Source organism: Mustela nigripes, chromosome 9, assembly GCF_022355385.1.
Source record: "Mustela nigripes isolate SB6536 chromosome 9, MUSNIG.SB6536, whole genome shotgun sequence".
NCBI classification, from domain to species: Eukaryota; Metazoa; Chordata; class Mammalia; order Carnivora; family Mustelidae; genus Mustela; species Mustela nigripes.
Genome location: NC_081565.1, coordinates 26,261,122 through 26,277,559, shown reverse-complemented (window position 1 = coordinate 26,277,559; position 16,438 = coordinate 26,261,122). Strand labels below are relative to the sequence as shown.

Here is a 16,438-nt window from a genome sequence, read left to right as displayed (position 1 = left end):
GTGTAGATATTACTTAAAATAAAATAAAAATAAAAATGCTGAAAAAGGGGAACCTGGGTGGCTCAGTGGGTTAAAGCCTCTGCCTTCAGCTCAGGTCATGATCCCAGGGTCCTGGGATCGAGCCCCACATCGGGCTCTCTGCTCTGCAGGGAGCCTGCTTCCTCCTCTCTCTCTCTCTCTCTGCCTGCCTCTCTGCCTACTTGTGATCTCTCTGTCAAATAAATAAATAAAATCTTAAAAAAAAAATGCTGAAAAAAATTACCTGAGAATGAATAAATGGAAGACCTTTCATTTATGTGACATAAATTATATTTTTAAGACTGCCATATGTCTTGTTTGAATGTAATTCTATAAAGTCTTTTATAAGGTAGTCGTCCAAGAGAAATAAAAACATATTTTCACCAAAAGAGTTGACATGTATGTTTGTAGCATTCTTATTCATGGTAGCCAGAAAAATGGAAACAACCCAAATGTCCATCTTCTGGTGACCAGATAAATTATACTATGCTCAGGCAATAAAATACTACTTTACAGTAAAGAGAAATGAACTGCTGATATATGCAGTAGCATAAATGACTCTCTAAAATATGCTCAGTGGAGGAAGTCAGATAGGAAGAGTACATACTATGTAACTGCATGTATTTGAAATTGTAGAACAGGCAAAACCAATGAAGGATATAGTAAGATCAGTGATTGCTAGGGGCCAGGGTGGATCTACTCTATGACTTGCCAAAGAGCACAGGGACCTTTGGGAAGCAGGGTAGTAGAAGTAGTCTGTGTCTTAATTGCTGTGGTATTTACACAGGTATATGTGTTTGTCAAAACTTAAAATGGGTTCAGTTTGTTAAATGTAAATTACTTCTCAAAAAATGTATTTAGAAAAAAAGTTTATTTACACGTTTAAAAAATTTATGGGGCACCTGGGTACCTCAGTCAGTTAAGTGTCTGGCTCTTGATTTCATCTCGGGTCATGATGTCAGGATCATAGGCTTGAGCCCCACATCAGGCTCTGCATTCAGCGAGGATTCTGCTTATTTCTCTTTTCCTGCTTCTCCCCTCCCCCCATTCATGAGCATGCTCTCTCTCTCTAAAATAAATAAATGAAATCTTAAAAAAATTATGACTTAGAAAACCAATGTGAAGAGGAAAGAGCCCAAGATTACATACTAAAATAGAGGGATACCTGGGACCAGAGGGATGAATTTGATCAAGGCAGGCTTAATTGCAATGATAAGCTTTGAGCCTTTTGCATCTGATTTGACAAATTAGGTAATCTGAGTTCAAAATAAAACAAGCTTTTTTAATTTAGTATAAAAGTTGAAATCATAATTTAATCTCTTTTTAAATTTATCTATTAGATCCAAAGAGAAATACTATTAACATTGTCTGAGAGAAAGCAAGCACAGCTAAGTCTGATTGTTGATAAACTATAGATCTAATTTTTGGAAGTTATGCAGTAGAAATAAAAATGTCCTGGGGTGGGCGCCTGGGTGGCTCTTTTGGTTGAACGACAGCCTTCGGCTCAGGTCATGATCCCGGACTTCCAGGATCGAGTCCCACATCGGGCTCCCAGCTCCTTGGGGAGTCGGCTTCTCCCTCTGACCTTCTCTTCCCTCATGCTCTCTCTCACTCATTCTCTCTCAAATAAATAAATAAAATCTTAAAAAAAAAAAAAAAAAGAAAAGAAGAAGAAGTCTCAGAAGTCCTCAGATTCTTAAAAAGAAAAAAAAAATGTCCTGGGGCTTTAGGACTTTGTTTCTGGCATTAAAAAAGAGTTTTGAGGGCGCCTGGGTGGCTCAGTGGGTTAAGCTGCTGCCTTCGGCTCAGGTCATGATCTCAGGGTCCTGGGATCGAGTCCCGCATCGAGCTCTCTGCTCAGCAGGGAGCCTGCTTCCCTCTCTCTCTCTGCCTGCCTCTCCATCTACTTGTGATTTCTGTCAAGTAAATAAATAAAATCTTAAAAAAAAAAAAAGAGTTTTGAGCATGCTTTAAATGGATAGTTTTTGATATAGTCATGGAGCTATATTCAAGTGTTACATGATAACAACCACTTATCCAAGCTTTAATTTGTCTACTCATTGTTGATATAAATTTTTTCTTGTTTCTCCTATGGTACGGATAATCAGTAGTAATGTCTTATGGAAACTGCATAGCAGAGTTTAAAAGTCAGTAGGATAAATGGAGTCACTCAATTTCCACGGAAGTTAGTGGGAAAATGAGGTTCAGTGGGTAGAATTTTATTTTATAAAACATGTATGTGCTGTGTATATTGCTTATATGTTAGAAGTTTGGGATAGGAGTGGAGTATGGGATGAATGAAGATCTCAACGATTATATTCTAGTTTAGGCTCTGAAAAGTATATTAGCCATTTCAATATTACTTTTTGCTTCTGTGTTTTCTGTGGTAGAATTTGAGGGGCTTAGTGGAAGAGATCATTTAAAAAATGCTAGTCAGCATGCTGTAACCTTGGTTCTCAATAGATTGCAATTCTTAGAGAATTGGGCAAAATTGATGGTAGGGACTTAATGACTTACTGTGCACAGTAATTCCTCACTTTGCCACATTCCCTTTCTTTCAGTATAAGTCACCGATGAATATGTCTAAAAGATATACCTAATTAACATCACTGAGTATCAGGGAAATGTAAATCAAAAACCACAATGAGCTCTCATCTTAGGCCTGTCAGAATTAAGAAACATAAGAAATAACAAGTGTTTGCAAGGATATGGAGAAAAAGGAACCCTCATACACTGTTGGTGGGAATGTAAATTGGTTCAGCCACTGTGGGAAACAGTATGGAGTTTCCACAAAAAATTAGAAATAGAAATATCTTATCCAGTAATTCCACTATTGGATACTTACCCAAAGAAAACAAAAACACTAGTTTGGAAAGATATATGTACCCCTGTTTATTTCAGCATTATTTACGATAGTCAAGATATGGAAGCAAACTAAGGGTCCATCAATAAACAAATGTCTCAGGAAGATATAAAGAGTATACACACATAGATACCCCCACACACACGGTAGAATATTACACAATCATGAAAATAGATGAGCTTTTGCCATTTGAGAAAACATGAATGGACCTAGAGAGTGTTATACTAGGTGAAATAAGTCAGACTGAGAAGGACAAGTACTGCATGATTTCATGCTTAAGTGAAATCTAAAACAAACTAAACTAAATGAATCAACAAGCAGAAAACAGAATTAGGCCTATAAATACAGAGAACAAACTGAAGGTTGCCAGAGAAGAGGACTATGGGGAGGTGGACAAAATGGGTTAAGGGAAGTGGGACATATAGACTTCCATTATGTAATGAATAAGTCATGGGAATAAAAGGCACAGCTTAAGGAATATAGTCAATAATAATAGAATGCCAATGTATTAGGACAGAAGGCAGCTACCCTTGTGATGAACATAGCATAATGTATAAACTTGTCTAATCACTGTGTTGTACACATGAAACGTAATATTGTGGTCACCTACACTCAAATGAATATAAAAAATAAATATAAAAATCAAAGAAAATTTAAAAAGATATAGCTGAGCTAAAAGAAATTGGAGTGAATGGTGAAAAAGCAGTATTTAAATAGAATTCCCAAATTAAAGACAGATAACCAGGATAAATAATAAATCTACATCTAGATAATTCCTAAGAAAACTGTAATGTCAAAAACAAAAATTGGGGGCTCCTGGGTGCTCATTCGGTTAAGCATCTGCCTTCAGCTCAGGTCATGATCCCAGGACCCTGGGATTGAGCCCCGCATCGGTCTCCTTGCTGAGCAGGTAGCCTGCTACTCCCTCTCCTCCACTTGTGCTCTCTCTTACTATCTCTGTCACTATCTCTGTCACTCTCAAATAAATAAATACATCTTTTTTTTTTTTTTTAAGATTTGTTTTTATTTATGTGAGAGAGAGCAGAGAGGGGAAAAAGTCAGAGGGAGAAGCAGATTGCCTGTGGAGCTGGGAGCCAATGTGGGACTCGATCCCGGAACTCTGGGGTCATGACCCAAGCCAAAGGCAGTCGCTTAACCAACTGAGCCACCCAGGTGCTCAAATAAATACAATCTTTTAAAAAATTTTTGTTTTCAGGCTATAGACAAAACAGATTGTTCACAAAGGAGCAGCAAATATACCTCTTTAACAATAGAGGCCAGAAGATAATGGAGGTTATTTTTCAAAAGCTGAGGAGAAATAACTAAGTTATATGCAGTTAAAACTAACATTCAAGAGGGAGGTCAAGGTAAAGACATTTATATGTGTAAAAAGATTAAGAAAGTTCATGTCTCAGAGATCCATGCTTAAAGATCTATTAAAGAACACAGAAGGAAGACATAATATATATGACATAATGGTGAACAAAAAAGTGTGTACAATATGTCAGTAAATTGGTGAGCCATTGTCTATAAAAAAATGACAGCGGTTAAAAAGAGAAAGGTTAGAAAGGGAAACTCTTGATGATAATCAGTTGAGGAGGAGATGATTTTTCAGTGTTGAAGGAGTAAAGTGTATCTAAATTCTGTGTAGTAGGAAGAGGGTTGAGATTCTGCACATATTCAGTTTTTATTAGAAACTCTTACCGTGATATATATAGGTTAAAAAATAGACAGTAGCGGGTTCCTGGGTGGCCCAGTGGGTTGAGCCTCTGCCTTTGGCTTAGGTCATGATCTCAGGGTCTTGGGATTGCTCCCTGTTTAGGGGAGGGGGTGGGGGGGGGCCTCTTCTCAGCAGGGAGCCTGCTTCACCCACCCCTCTGCCTGACTCTCTGCCTACTTGGTATCTCTCTCTCTTTGTCAAATAAATAAATAAAATCTTTAAAAACAATAGTAGCTATTACAAATAGTAACTACTGCTAGATAGAAATATTATTTAAAATTTCCAAATATGGGTGCCTGGCTGGCTCATTTGGTAGAGTGTGTGACTCTTGATCTTGAGGTTGTAAGTTCAAGCCCCATGTTGGGTGTAGAAATTATTTTATTTTAAGATTTTATTTATTGGGGCACCTGGGTGGCTCAGTGGGTTAAAGCCTCTGCCTTCGGCTCAGGTCATGATCTCAGGGTCCTGGGATCGAGCCCCACATCAGGCTCTCTGCTCAGGGGGGAGCCTGCCTCCCTCTCTCTCTGCCTGCCTCTCTACCTACTTGTGATCTCTCTCTCTCTCTGTTAAATAAATAAATAAAATCTCTTAAAAAAAAAAAACAACTGCTGATTCAGGCAAAGAAGAAATTAGTAAACTTTTGAAAACATGAAGAAAATCAATAAGCTTGATTTATTGGATATATAGAAAAGTCTTCACCCAATAAATGCTGAATATACTTTCTTGTCTGCTATAAATAGAACATTTGCAAAGCTTGATCATGTATTATATCAAATTTTGTAGTTCTTGTGTATTAGTGCAATTTTCAACATTAAATGTTTAAAAGATCAAAGGGAAAAAACCCTCCATTATCATTTGTTGACACTAAAAACTTTTGATAAATTTCATAATTAACCAAAAGTGGGGGAAAGGCCTTTTAGCAAGCTTGGAGTAAAATGGATTTGGAATCAGGAAAAAAGAAAAAAAAAAAGTGTGCTCTGCCTACCTCTATTAAGCAGAATGCTAGAGGGCTTAGGCACTGGAATAGCACAAGAAAAAGAAATTAAGGATTGGTAATGAGAATAAACCATTTGTGTTGTTTTGTAGAACATTCTTGTTTGAAAACATGGCTCTGCTGTTCCACTTCCAGAGTTTAATGCAACTTATGTTTAAAAAGGTCAAATTCAGTTATAAATGATGGTGTCTGTCTTTTACTTAGTCTAGCTAACTAATAATAATAAAAACAGTGTTTTCCATTTAGCAATTATGCTTATGGGATGTACAATTAAACTGATGAGATTACTTTATCTAACCACCAGTAAGTAGTTTTACAGATTATAAGGACTTTTGTGAGGAAAAAAATGAAATAGTTTACTCCAACTCTTTTTCTTTTTTTTTTTCGCTCCAACCAACTGTTAATTCTAATCTTTCAGGCAGAGATAAAATGAAGTAAACATGCTATGACATAGAAAATGTGAATGGAAAGATTTGTATGTGTGTGAAAAGATCCCTTGAGCTTACAAGGGTTGCCTTAGTCTGAATTTAAATCTGTTCACATTTTGGATCCTGTCCCAGAGCTCTAAAGTACACATTGCTTAGCCAAACTTAACCTTAGCTTAGCTAAGGTAATGTCCCAGACCCATGGTGTGTTCTAGTTTTAGTCATTGTTTACTGGTAACCTGGACAGAGTACATGGTATGTGGTGGTCTGTGCCACCTACCCCCTCTCTGCCTCTCCTCTTTCCTATTTAACAATCAGCTTTCACATTTTATGGTTTATCTTTCTTCTTCTCCTAGGAAGCTGGAATATTCTTTTTGCTGATTGAATTGAAAATTTTTTAGTGAAAAGAAAACCACAATGATTTAGGGATGTTTCCCTTTAGGAACACAAATGAACATTGGAGTTAAATTGTCTTTGAATTATTTTTTCACTGTTTATTTTTAATGTTATGGTTTCATTCATTTGAACATTTCATTGTTTAAGATACTGCTTTCATTAAAATTTGTAGTAGTCTCATCTACCGTATCTATCTATCTACCTCTGATTTTTCTTTCTTTCACCTCTTTGATAGACTGTAGAGGCTAATATTTAAGAGACGAGTTTCCTGCCCTATGTTATGGAGATAGGTCGTAATTTCTGCCTCTGATTTCAACTAGAGTATGTCAACTTGATAGGATGGGACAGGTGAACATTCTTTTGACCAGTATCTGATAGGGGAGGGTGGAGGCCCGTGATGGATGGCTGGTCTGATGACAAAATAAGCAATTCCATGAATATGAGTGTGCAGAATAAAATTGGGACCAGCAGATGGTGGAGCTCTGCTGTATCTTATTTCTTCCTCAGCTATGAGATTTGCTGTGGCCGTCTTTTCACAGAAGCCAGCTGGGATTGTCTATTAACTGCCAGTGCCCATTGGTTTGGGTAGAAGGGACTTGTTGCTTTCTTTTTAATTTGTTCAGCCCCTCATTTTCATGTATGGCTTTATGTTCATCTGGTGGTAAAACACGATATTTAAAAGCAGAATATTAGGAGAACTGACCTTTCCTTGGAGAACATCCCAGCTAGATCCCATTTCCACAGTATGATTATGCTTTGACATCTGACTCTTTCCTGTTCCTTTTTTCTTTCATCCTCTGATAATTTAAAGTTCTGTGATCTCTGCTATTGTCACTTCAAATCTCATTACTGAAAGTTTTTTTCATGTTGTGAAGAGAAGAAACATTTCTCAGAAAACACCAACACAGAATATCGCGCTATAGTATAAACTTAAATCTAACGAAACTGCTTGTTTTAGCTTTCCTTTATAATATATTGAGTTTAATTCACTGATCTAGAATACCTTTAAAAAACACATTTTGGTTTAATTTCTTAAACTTAGTTGCTAGTTAAAATAGTTCCACTAGACATAGAGTGAAATAACTAACACTGCCTGAGCTGGTGTAGAGATTCTTTAGCATTTGAGACGAAAAGAAAGCCAGGAACTACATGTAGGTTCATGTGAGGGGACAGAGGTCTGGGAATGCATCTTGGAGTCATGCTTGCTGTCTTCCTTGGAAGTCCAGGTTATGAAAGAGAAGATTCACCTCACACATATGCTGCTTATTTTAGTATTCTGTAGAGTCACTCAGTAGCAGTTTGAATTTAATGAGGATTTAATGATGTGTGAACTGTTAAAAATAAGAAAGTAAGTTTGTGGCTGAGAACAGAGATTTAAAAAGGGCAGGTGCTAAAATAATAGAGCAGGAAGAATGTGGTTGGTATAGCTGTCTTTAAGGGACATCTTGTTGAAGTATAGGACATCCAGACGTTAGACCTCGATGCCTGCGTTGGAAGAGGGGGGAGGCGGTGTGAAGCTTTCCTCAAAAACCCATCTTAGTGCATCCTACCATGTTCACATATCATGAGAAATTTTCACTGCAGTATGAGTTAGGAAAGGAGTTTGAAGAATACCCTGGCTGACCCAGGGAGTTTCTTCTTTATCTAACTAAGCTAAGTAGGTTATCAAAAGCTGTCTAAAAACACAGTGAAACCCGAGACACAGGAGTTAATAAGACCTGCCTCAAAGGCACAAGCATATGTGATGCTGTTGTCGGAGAATGTCCTGTATTGCCAGAGTTGATTCAGGTTCTCTGGCAGACTAGAAGAGTTGTTCCCTTTCACACTGCTACATGTGCCTCCCTCTGTGTAGGAAGAATTGCAAGTATTAGAAATGTATAAAAAAAAAGAATTATATATATTCATTGGTTTACCTGAGATGTTTAAGGAATGGACACAGCCAAATGCAAGTCCTTCCCTACAGTTTTCTGAGCTCTATCATTTTCCTCCGCCTTTTGGGCGCTTTTGGCTTTGACTTCATTCTCAGACAGTCTCTCCCTGCTGTTAGATAACAGATGCTCAGCTTCCATCCCACCAGCTTAGAAACCTCCACAAAAAGAATGCCTTTTTCTTTGGTGTTTCAGCGGAAATCCCACAGCTGACTTTTATTTGCCTAATTTGTGTATATTCTTATCCCTGATCCAGTCACTATAATGTACTGGTTAGGCCTGGGTCCTTTTTACCCATCTCTGGGGATTGGGATTAGGATGCTGTTAACATTATAAGAGGAAGAGGGTGCTGAACAGTCAGAAACCACAAAATGTCCTCTGTATCTCTCCCCAAAGCTGTCTGATGGGGGAGGACTTTCCTTGGGCCCAGAGTGCACTAGCAGCAGGGTTCTTTAGAGCGAACGTGTACTGTTGAGCCTAACTCCTCTCCCCATTGCATCTGTTTCGCCACAGATACCTGTTTCCCAAGTTTACACTGTGCTGGACTGAGTTTGTAGACATGAAGATTCATGTGCCCTGTGAAACTATTGAGTACATTGAAGCCAACTATGGTAAGACCTGGAAGATTCCTGTGAAGACATGGGACTGGAAGCGCTCTCCCCCCAATGTGCAGCCCAATGGGATCTGGCCCGTTTCTGAGTGGGATGAGGTTATCCAGTTATACTGAGACAGTAAGTTGAAATGGTAGAATTCCCCTTCTGACACAAAGATGGATAACTGTTTAAGAAGATAAATCTCTATTTGTCAGATGCAAGTAGGGCCGAAGATATATGTCAAGTCTGAAGATGCAGGAAAAGTCCTAACTTCTGAGCCATGTGATTTAGTTCTCTCATTTTACTTTTGTTAAGGAGTCCCTTTACACTTCCCAGGTACAGTGCTAGGTTTGAGCGGAGAAGCAGAGATGGGTGACATCATACCTGTCTCTCTTTCCTATTCCTTTGGTAAGCATCTCAGTTTTCCTTTGAGGGAAACACCCTTACCCTTTGAAGCTCTTACAGAATATGATATTCTTTCAAAAATGTTAGATAACATTTGGACTGGAAGATGGGTTCATCGGGCAAAGCTAATGAAGGATATACCAGTAAAAAACGAATAACCCATTCCTGTAATCAGCAGTTAAGCTTGTATGTTAGTGCTGCTTTTAAGACTGTAGAGTTGCAGTTAATATTTAAGTGATCATACTTTAGGTGGCATCAAGAAAGGATGCAAGCAGATTTCATTTTACCAGCAGCCCCATATGGAATTAATTTAGAGTACAGAGCATCATTCTCTTAGAATGAGAGCTGCTTTCTAGCTTTGTCAAAGATATGCAAATTTCTGTAATTTTCTATTTTCATATTTGGAATGAAAAGGAAGCTTGTGCTTGTGTGGTGCTTTAATTTCCAGCCATTGTGAGAATATTTTCACTGACCTCTATAGCACTTGTTAACAAATCATTCAAGCAAGATCATGCTACCAGACATGCTTTTGAAAGGGTTGTGATTTCACAAAACTTACTTTACTTGTTTCATTCCCAACCATCTGTTAGGTAAAAATATGAGCTATTCATAGACTTTAATATTTTCTAAACTTTTAATCCTTGTATTCCCAATTTTGATGTTAACACTAAAATATTAATAGAAATTACCTGTAATTTTTCTAAGATGTACTCTTCTGTACCCATGTATTCATTCATCAATTCCAGCTCCATATCTTTCAGTTATGGCCTATAAACCAATTTAAATGGTATATAAGCCTACCTGTTCCCTCTCCTCTACACTATATCACATCTCCAGAGTGAAGGTCAGTGGCAAATCTGACAAATGCTTTCTCCGTCATGGTATTTGTAAAGTTTGTGTCCAGTCTCATCATTCCATCTAGATGTTCTCTCTGTTGCATATTGATGGGATGAAAACTCAGACTTCCTTTATAAGCTTTATCAAGTACCACCAATTTAAAACCCTTCAGTTTCCTTTTCCCCCACTCAAGATATGTTTCTGAGTGGGCTGGGATGGCCCTCTCTCCTCCATCTCTTCGTGAGTCACTTTAATGATATATTCCAAGAGAGAGGTAAAGGTATATGTAGGTACAGTAAGCACTGCTATCTTTTTCTTTGTCTAGAAAAGGAAGATGGGTCTTATATTTTGTCCTAAGCCTGCTTAGGACAACTTTCTGGACAAAATCCCAGACTTTCCTCTAAAACCAGAGAATCATAACAGTGTCAGAAATGGAAACCAGAGAGTCTGAGGGAATAGTAGGCTGACTGAGTTTTCCTAAAACAAAGTTGAGAAAAGTGACCTACAACCACCCACTCTATATTTTCAAAACACCAGAAACTTTTTTTGATAAATGATAACCACTCATCTTTCTCTCTTAGGACAAGCTTTCAATGTGTACTCATTGGATCTTTTCATAACTAACATAATGGGGTTTTCAGGGACTCTTACAGATTACCAGTAAACTTGTCCCCAGATGATAGACCATTGTAATCAGCTTCTTTTTGCTGGAAGATTAGACCATAGAAATCACACCCAAATTCTAAATAGCCAAACCTAATTTCGTTTTTCATAGTTGAAAAAATATCAGATACTAATAGTGTTTCTGGGTAAAATCTGTCATTTAGTGAGGACCATTTTCTTTTGCTTAGCATTTAGAAGTATATATATACTTAAGTGCATACACATCTGCCCATTTCAAATTGGGGCTTCCACTGTTTGCCAGGGGGTCCTACCCACCCCTATTTAGGTTATTTTTCTTTTATCTATCGCTGGAGTCCAAGGTCTTGGAGAATCCAAAATCTAAGAGATCTTGGCTGCACTGACAGAGATTCTGTATCCTTCCCTCCACAGCCCACTGGCAGCTGAAATACTTTTCTTGACTACCTTCTGGTTTTACAGGCTTCTGCTCTTGCTTGGTTCCTACCCTGACTTGAGGGTGTGAAAGCCTTTCCCCAGACTCTGAAGGCTGGCCTTGCTTCTGCTGCAGGTTCAGCCGTACTTTGTTCTGTCCTCCTTGACGATCCTTAACTGTGCGCACTGGCCAGTGGCTCTACCATCAAACCTCATCAGATCAATTTTCTTTTTCACCTGAGTATTCCAACAACAATTCTCCTAGTATGGCCACTTTGAGGTCCACTCTGTCTGTTTTACAGGAGAAAACCTCTTACATTAACTAAGTTAGGCACCCCTGGCTGTCTCCAGACAGATCCTGAGAGGCAAGATTGATAACCCTTCCTTTGACAAGCACAGGGACACTTGGTCCTTCTCTAAGTGGGGAGCCCTTGGCCTTCTCCCCTCTGCTGCAGCTCCTGACTTCTGGTCGCTGGAATAAAACTGCAGTATAACTGCAGTTCTTAAAATCTAATATCTCTAAGAAGCTGGGCAGTAGGATGGCCAATTTCTTTGATTCACTAGCTACAGACCCTGAAATTTGACCACTAGATGGCAGAATGTCTACCACTATTTCCTAAACAAGTTTACTCAAGTGAAAATCATTTGCTCTTTTTTTTTTTTTTTAAGATTTTATTTATTTATTTGAGAGAGAAACAGGGTGAGGAAGAACATGAGAGGGGACGTTAGAGGGAGCAGCAGACTCCCCATGTTGCTGGGAGCCTGAGGCGAAACTTGATCCCAGGACTCTGGGATCATGACCTGAGCCAAGGGCAGTCGCTTAACCAACTGAGCCACCCAGGTGCCTCATCTTACTCTTGAGTCTTAAAAGCTATAGAGGTCACATTCATTCTGTGCCTTTTATGTTATAGCTAAATCAACAAATGATAGCAGTGACTTGAGAAACACCTGAAGTTAAAACTCAAGAGTGCCATGATTTTGGTCCAGTTCCTATGTCATTGCATCACAACACAGTTTTTAACTTTGCTTGAGATGCTTCAAAGAGAAGTCATCCCATGCCTCAGGAGTCAGTTTCAGGGTGTTTATGCCATTCCCCACTTAATAGGTTTTTGCTCAGATTGGGAGCCTAAGGTGACAAAGAGATCAAGAAGGAGTATTTCTTTCTTGTCCAAAATACTTAGGCTATTTTCATACCTTTAACTACAAAATGCCGTATCTCCAAAAGGTGAAATAGTTCATGTTTGGAGACATCAGCCTTTGATCATAATACTCTTAATATCCGGGAGTACTTCATTCTCTTAAGCTCAAGATGTGTCCCATTGCTACTTCATCCCTTCTGCTTCCCCAGGAAACCATTAGCTAAGCACTCATTTCCAAAGAATCCTTCCTCCTTCCCTTATTGATAGTCTCTGATGGATGCAAGTAGTTGAGAATAACTTGTATCCATTGCTTTTCTTCTTCGTGACCCCAAACCGTTGTATCTAGCCTTAATATGGCTCCAAACTTCAGATGGCACATAGGACAGCAAGGTATTACATAGAAGAGCAGTGGTTTGTAGACTGGGGACCAGAGCTGCATCTGGGAAACACACTTGGAATGAATTCCCACACTCCAGCCTAACACCTCATCCAGTATCACAAGCCTAAGGCTTCACATGTTTCTAAGTCTCTCCCAAGTTTTCCTTTCTGGAAGATGAACAGTTCTTTCATCGTTAATATTATAAATCCCCACGGGAAAATTTTCCTCAAAGATTAGTAGTCAGAGAAAGTACCACATTCCCAACTTCTAATATATAATTATCTGGGAAAACTCCAGTTCTTGACCAGACAAAAGGATATCTTTGAAGGAATGTCCCAGCAGCAAATTGTCTTTCCTTCTCTTCCTCTCTCATTAAGGCCTGGCTAGGTCACCTCTGACATTTCACTTAAGGGAACCAGCATGTTGGTATAAAAAGATCACAAATTTCTGAATTAGGCCTGAGTTTGCATCACAGGTTCATCATGTGGGATTTATGGCAGAGGACCTCTCAGCCTCAACTTCCACATGAGTGAATTGGGGAAGTGTGTATATCTCAGGGCTTTTCGTTAGGATAAGATGGAACATAAAGTGCTTAGCATCAGGCCTAGGATTAAGTAAGTAGTCAAGGAATGTTCCGTTTCCTATTTCCCAGTTGCTTTTCTAATTATTGTTCAAATGGGATTTAAAAAAACTATGGTTCAGAACACAAGCCTGACTCAGGAGGTTGGGTAACTGAATTTAATTTACTTAGGGGAAAAAAAAAAATTGTTTCATTTTATCAAGGCATTAAAGGACAAATTGTATGGTTCATGAATTCAGAGACATTAACAAGTTGCCTCCTTCTCTAAATAGAACTAATATTTTCATTTTATTGGTCAAGCAGTTGTCTCCTAAGGTCTCCTTGTATGATCCCTTATGTTGCATAGTTCCTTGGTCCCAAGCAATTCACTCTCTCTGCTTCCCTAGTTTTGGTACTTGTTCTGCCCTGGACTTCTTCAATATTCTAGCTTTTTCTAGAAGTAAAACCTCATCTCTTTGTTAGTAAATCTCTACCCAGCCACAGATATAAGTCATGATTTTCAGAGGGAGAGAACTTGGAATCCTTAGTTTCATGTAACTATCTGTGTTGATAAAGGTTTGTATCTGTGTTTGAGTAAAGGAGAATTGAGAATACTCACTTCCACCTTCTTCCATCAAATTTGTGTTTCTGTCTCGGGCAAGAATCTACAGGGCATGTTTCAAGCTCTTTTAAGCTTCTCTGCATAAACTAAAATCTAATTATCGTTTATAAGTCAGTCAGATCAGTTCAATAGTGATAGCTTTTCACAGGACCAGTAGGCAGGTCTGCATTTTTCTAATGAGAAATCTGTGCATCTCTATTCCCAGAACTTCTAGTTAGAATGCCCCTTTGCCATCCCCCAACCCAACCCAATGTAGAGATGATGTAGGAACCTGTTAGCCAACCAAGCTGCTACACACTTAGGAGCAGCTCTCACAGTGGGGTTGAAAAGGATTATGAGGAGAATTAGAAGTAGTGTATCTTGTTGTATAAAACAATGTACTGTCTCATGCACCATCAAAAAAAAAATTACAAGGTTTTATGGTCTTTTGATGACTCATTCAGAGCATGGGTTTGTTACATGAAAATAATATATAGCTATTTGTGTGCTCCCTCTACTTCATAAGCAGAAAAACATGTATGTGGATTTTTTAAACAAATGATATTTTAAACATGGGTAAATTTCAGTGTATGCTTACCAGTTGACTATTTGGTTTTATCTTCAGGTACAGGTAGTTTGTGGTACTACTGAAAAAACCTTTAATATTATTATTTTGATCAGAATTTGTAATATATAATCATTTTGGGATGATGAATAAAACTTTTTTAATCACTTGAGATGTTTTGTATTTATTCTTGAAATTTGCAGTAGATATTAGCCACTAATATTCATAAGCAGTCTGGTAAAATAGTAAATCTTGCCACCAGTACAGAATTTCTAAGATTAAGGTAAAATGAAATCGTATGCATCGGCCCCAATCAGATATGACTGGGGGTCCTTTATAAGAAGAGATTTAAGAATACAGACAGGCACAGAGGGAAGACTATACGAAGATTAGGGAGAAGATGGCCATCTACATGCAAGTCAAGGAGAAAGACCCTCAGAAGAAACCAGCTCTACCAACACCTTGACCTTGGACTTCTAGCCTCCAGAACTGTGAGAAAATAAAAGTCTCTTTTAAGCCACCCAGTCTGTGATACTTCATTTTTTTTAAAGATGTATTTATTTATTTGAGAGAGAGAGAGCACACTAGCATGCAAGCAGGGGAGGGGCAGAGGGAGAGGAAGGGAGAGGATCTCATGCAGACTCCCTGCTGAGCTCAGAGCCTGACACAGAGCTCCATCTCATGACCCTAAGATCATGACTTGAGCCAAAACCAAGAGTCAAACACTTAACTGACTGAGCCCCCCTCACACCCCATCTGTGATACTTTATTAGGTGGCCCTTGATTAATGCAATAATCAAGACTGTGGTATTAGTAAAGAGATAGACACATAGATCACTAGAGCAGAATAAAGAAATCAGAAACTGACACACATATGCTCAATGGTTTTTTTTTTTTTTAAGATTTTATTTATTTATTTGACAGACAGAGATCCCAGTAGGCAGAGAGGCAGGTAGAGAGAGAGGAGGAAGCAGGCTCCCTGCTGAGAAGAGAGCCCGACGTGGGGCTCGATCCCAGGACCCTGGGATCATGACCCGAGCCGAAGGCAGAGGCTTTAACCTCTGAGCCACCCAGGTGCCCCTGCTCAATGGGTTTTTGATCAAAGAGCAGAAGCAATGCAGTAGAGGCTAGGCTAGCCCTTTCAACAACAATAAAAATAACCTGAACTTGCACCTCATACTTTAAACAAAAATGAACCCAAATGTCTCCTGTACTTAAATGTAAGACTATGAAACTTTCAGGGGGGAAAAAAAATAGAAAATCTTCATGATCTAGAGTGAAGTAAAGAGTTCTTTCTTAATATTTGATACCAACCAAAAACACAATCCATAAAAGGGAAAATTGATGAGCTGGACTCCACCAAAATTAAAAACTATAAAAGCCTACAAAAAGAGGCTGGAAAGCCAAGCCACAAACTAGAAGGAAGTATTTGCAAACTACATAGCTGACAAAGGAGTAGCATCTAGAATATATAAAGTACTTAACCCTCAACAGCTTAGAAAAATCCACTAGAAAATGGGCAAAAGACATGAACAGATATTTCACTGGAAAAGATCCATAGGTGATAAGCAACTCAAAAAGACATTCAGGACTGTTAACCAACTAGCCAAAAGCAATCCAGAGAAGAAAGAATAAAGATGGAGGCATCAGATTTGCTGATCAAAACAGTATAGTACTAGCATAAACATAGACACCTACACCAATGGAACAGAATTGAAAGCCTGGAAAATAAACCCATGCATATCCAGTCAACTAATATATGATGAGGGAGCCAAGAATACTCAACAGAGGAAATACAGTCTCTAATAAATGGGGCTGGAAAATTTTGGATAATCATGTGGAAAAGAATAAAACTAGACTCTTGTCTTCTACCACTCCAAAAATTAACTCAAAATGGATTCAAAAACATGAATGTAAGGCTTGAAGCCATAAAACTCCTAGAAGAAAATGGGGGAAATCTCCT

At 38.5% G+C, this 16,438-nt stretch overlaps 1 protein-coding gene across 2 annotated transcripts in view; it reads left to right on the top strand.

Moving 5' to 3' along the window:
• FKTN (fukutin) overlaps positions 1–16,438 on the top strand; it is an 81,996-nt gene that overhangs the window by 58,077 nt on the left and 7,481 nt on the right. Inside the window, exon 10 of one of the 2 annotated variants that reach the window (XM_059411141.1) lies at positions 8,858–8,955. In XM_059411141.1, coding sequence (XP_059267124.1) covers positions 8,858–8,955 — 98 coding nt within the window. Of the gene's footprint in view, positions 1–8,857; positions 14,648–16,438 lie in introns of those variants that run through there. The other variant, XM_059411140.1, reaches the window with a different exon arrangement.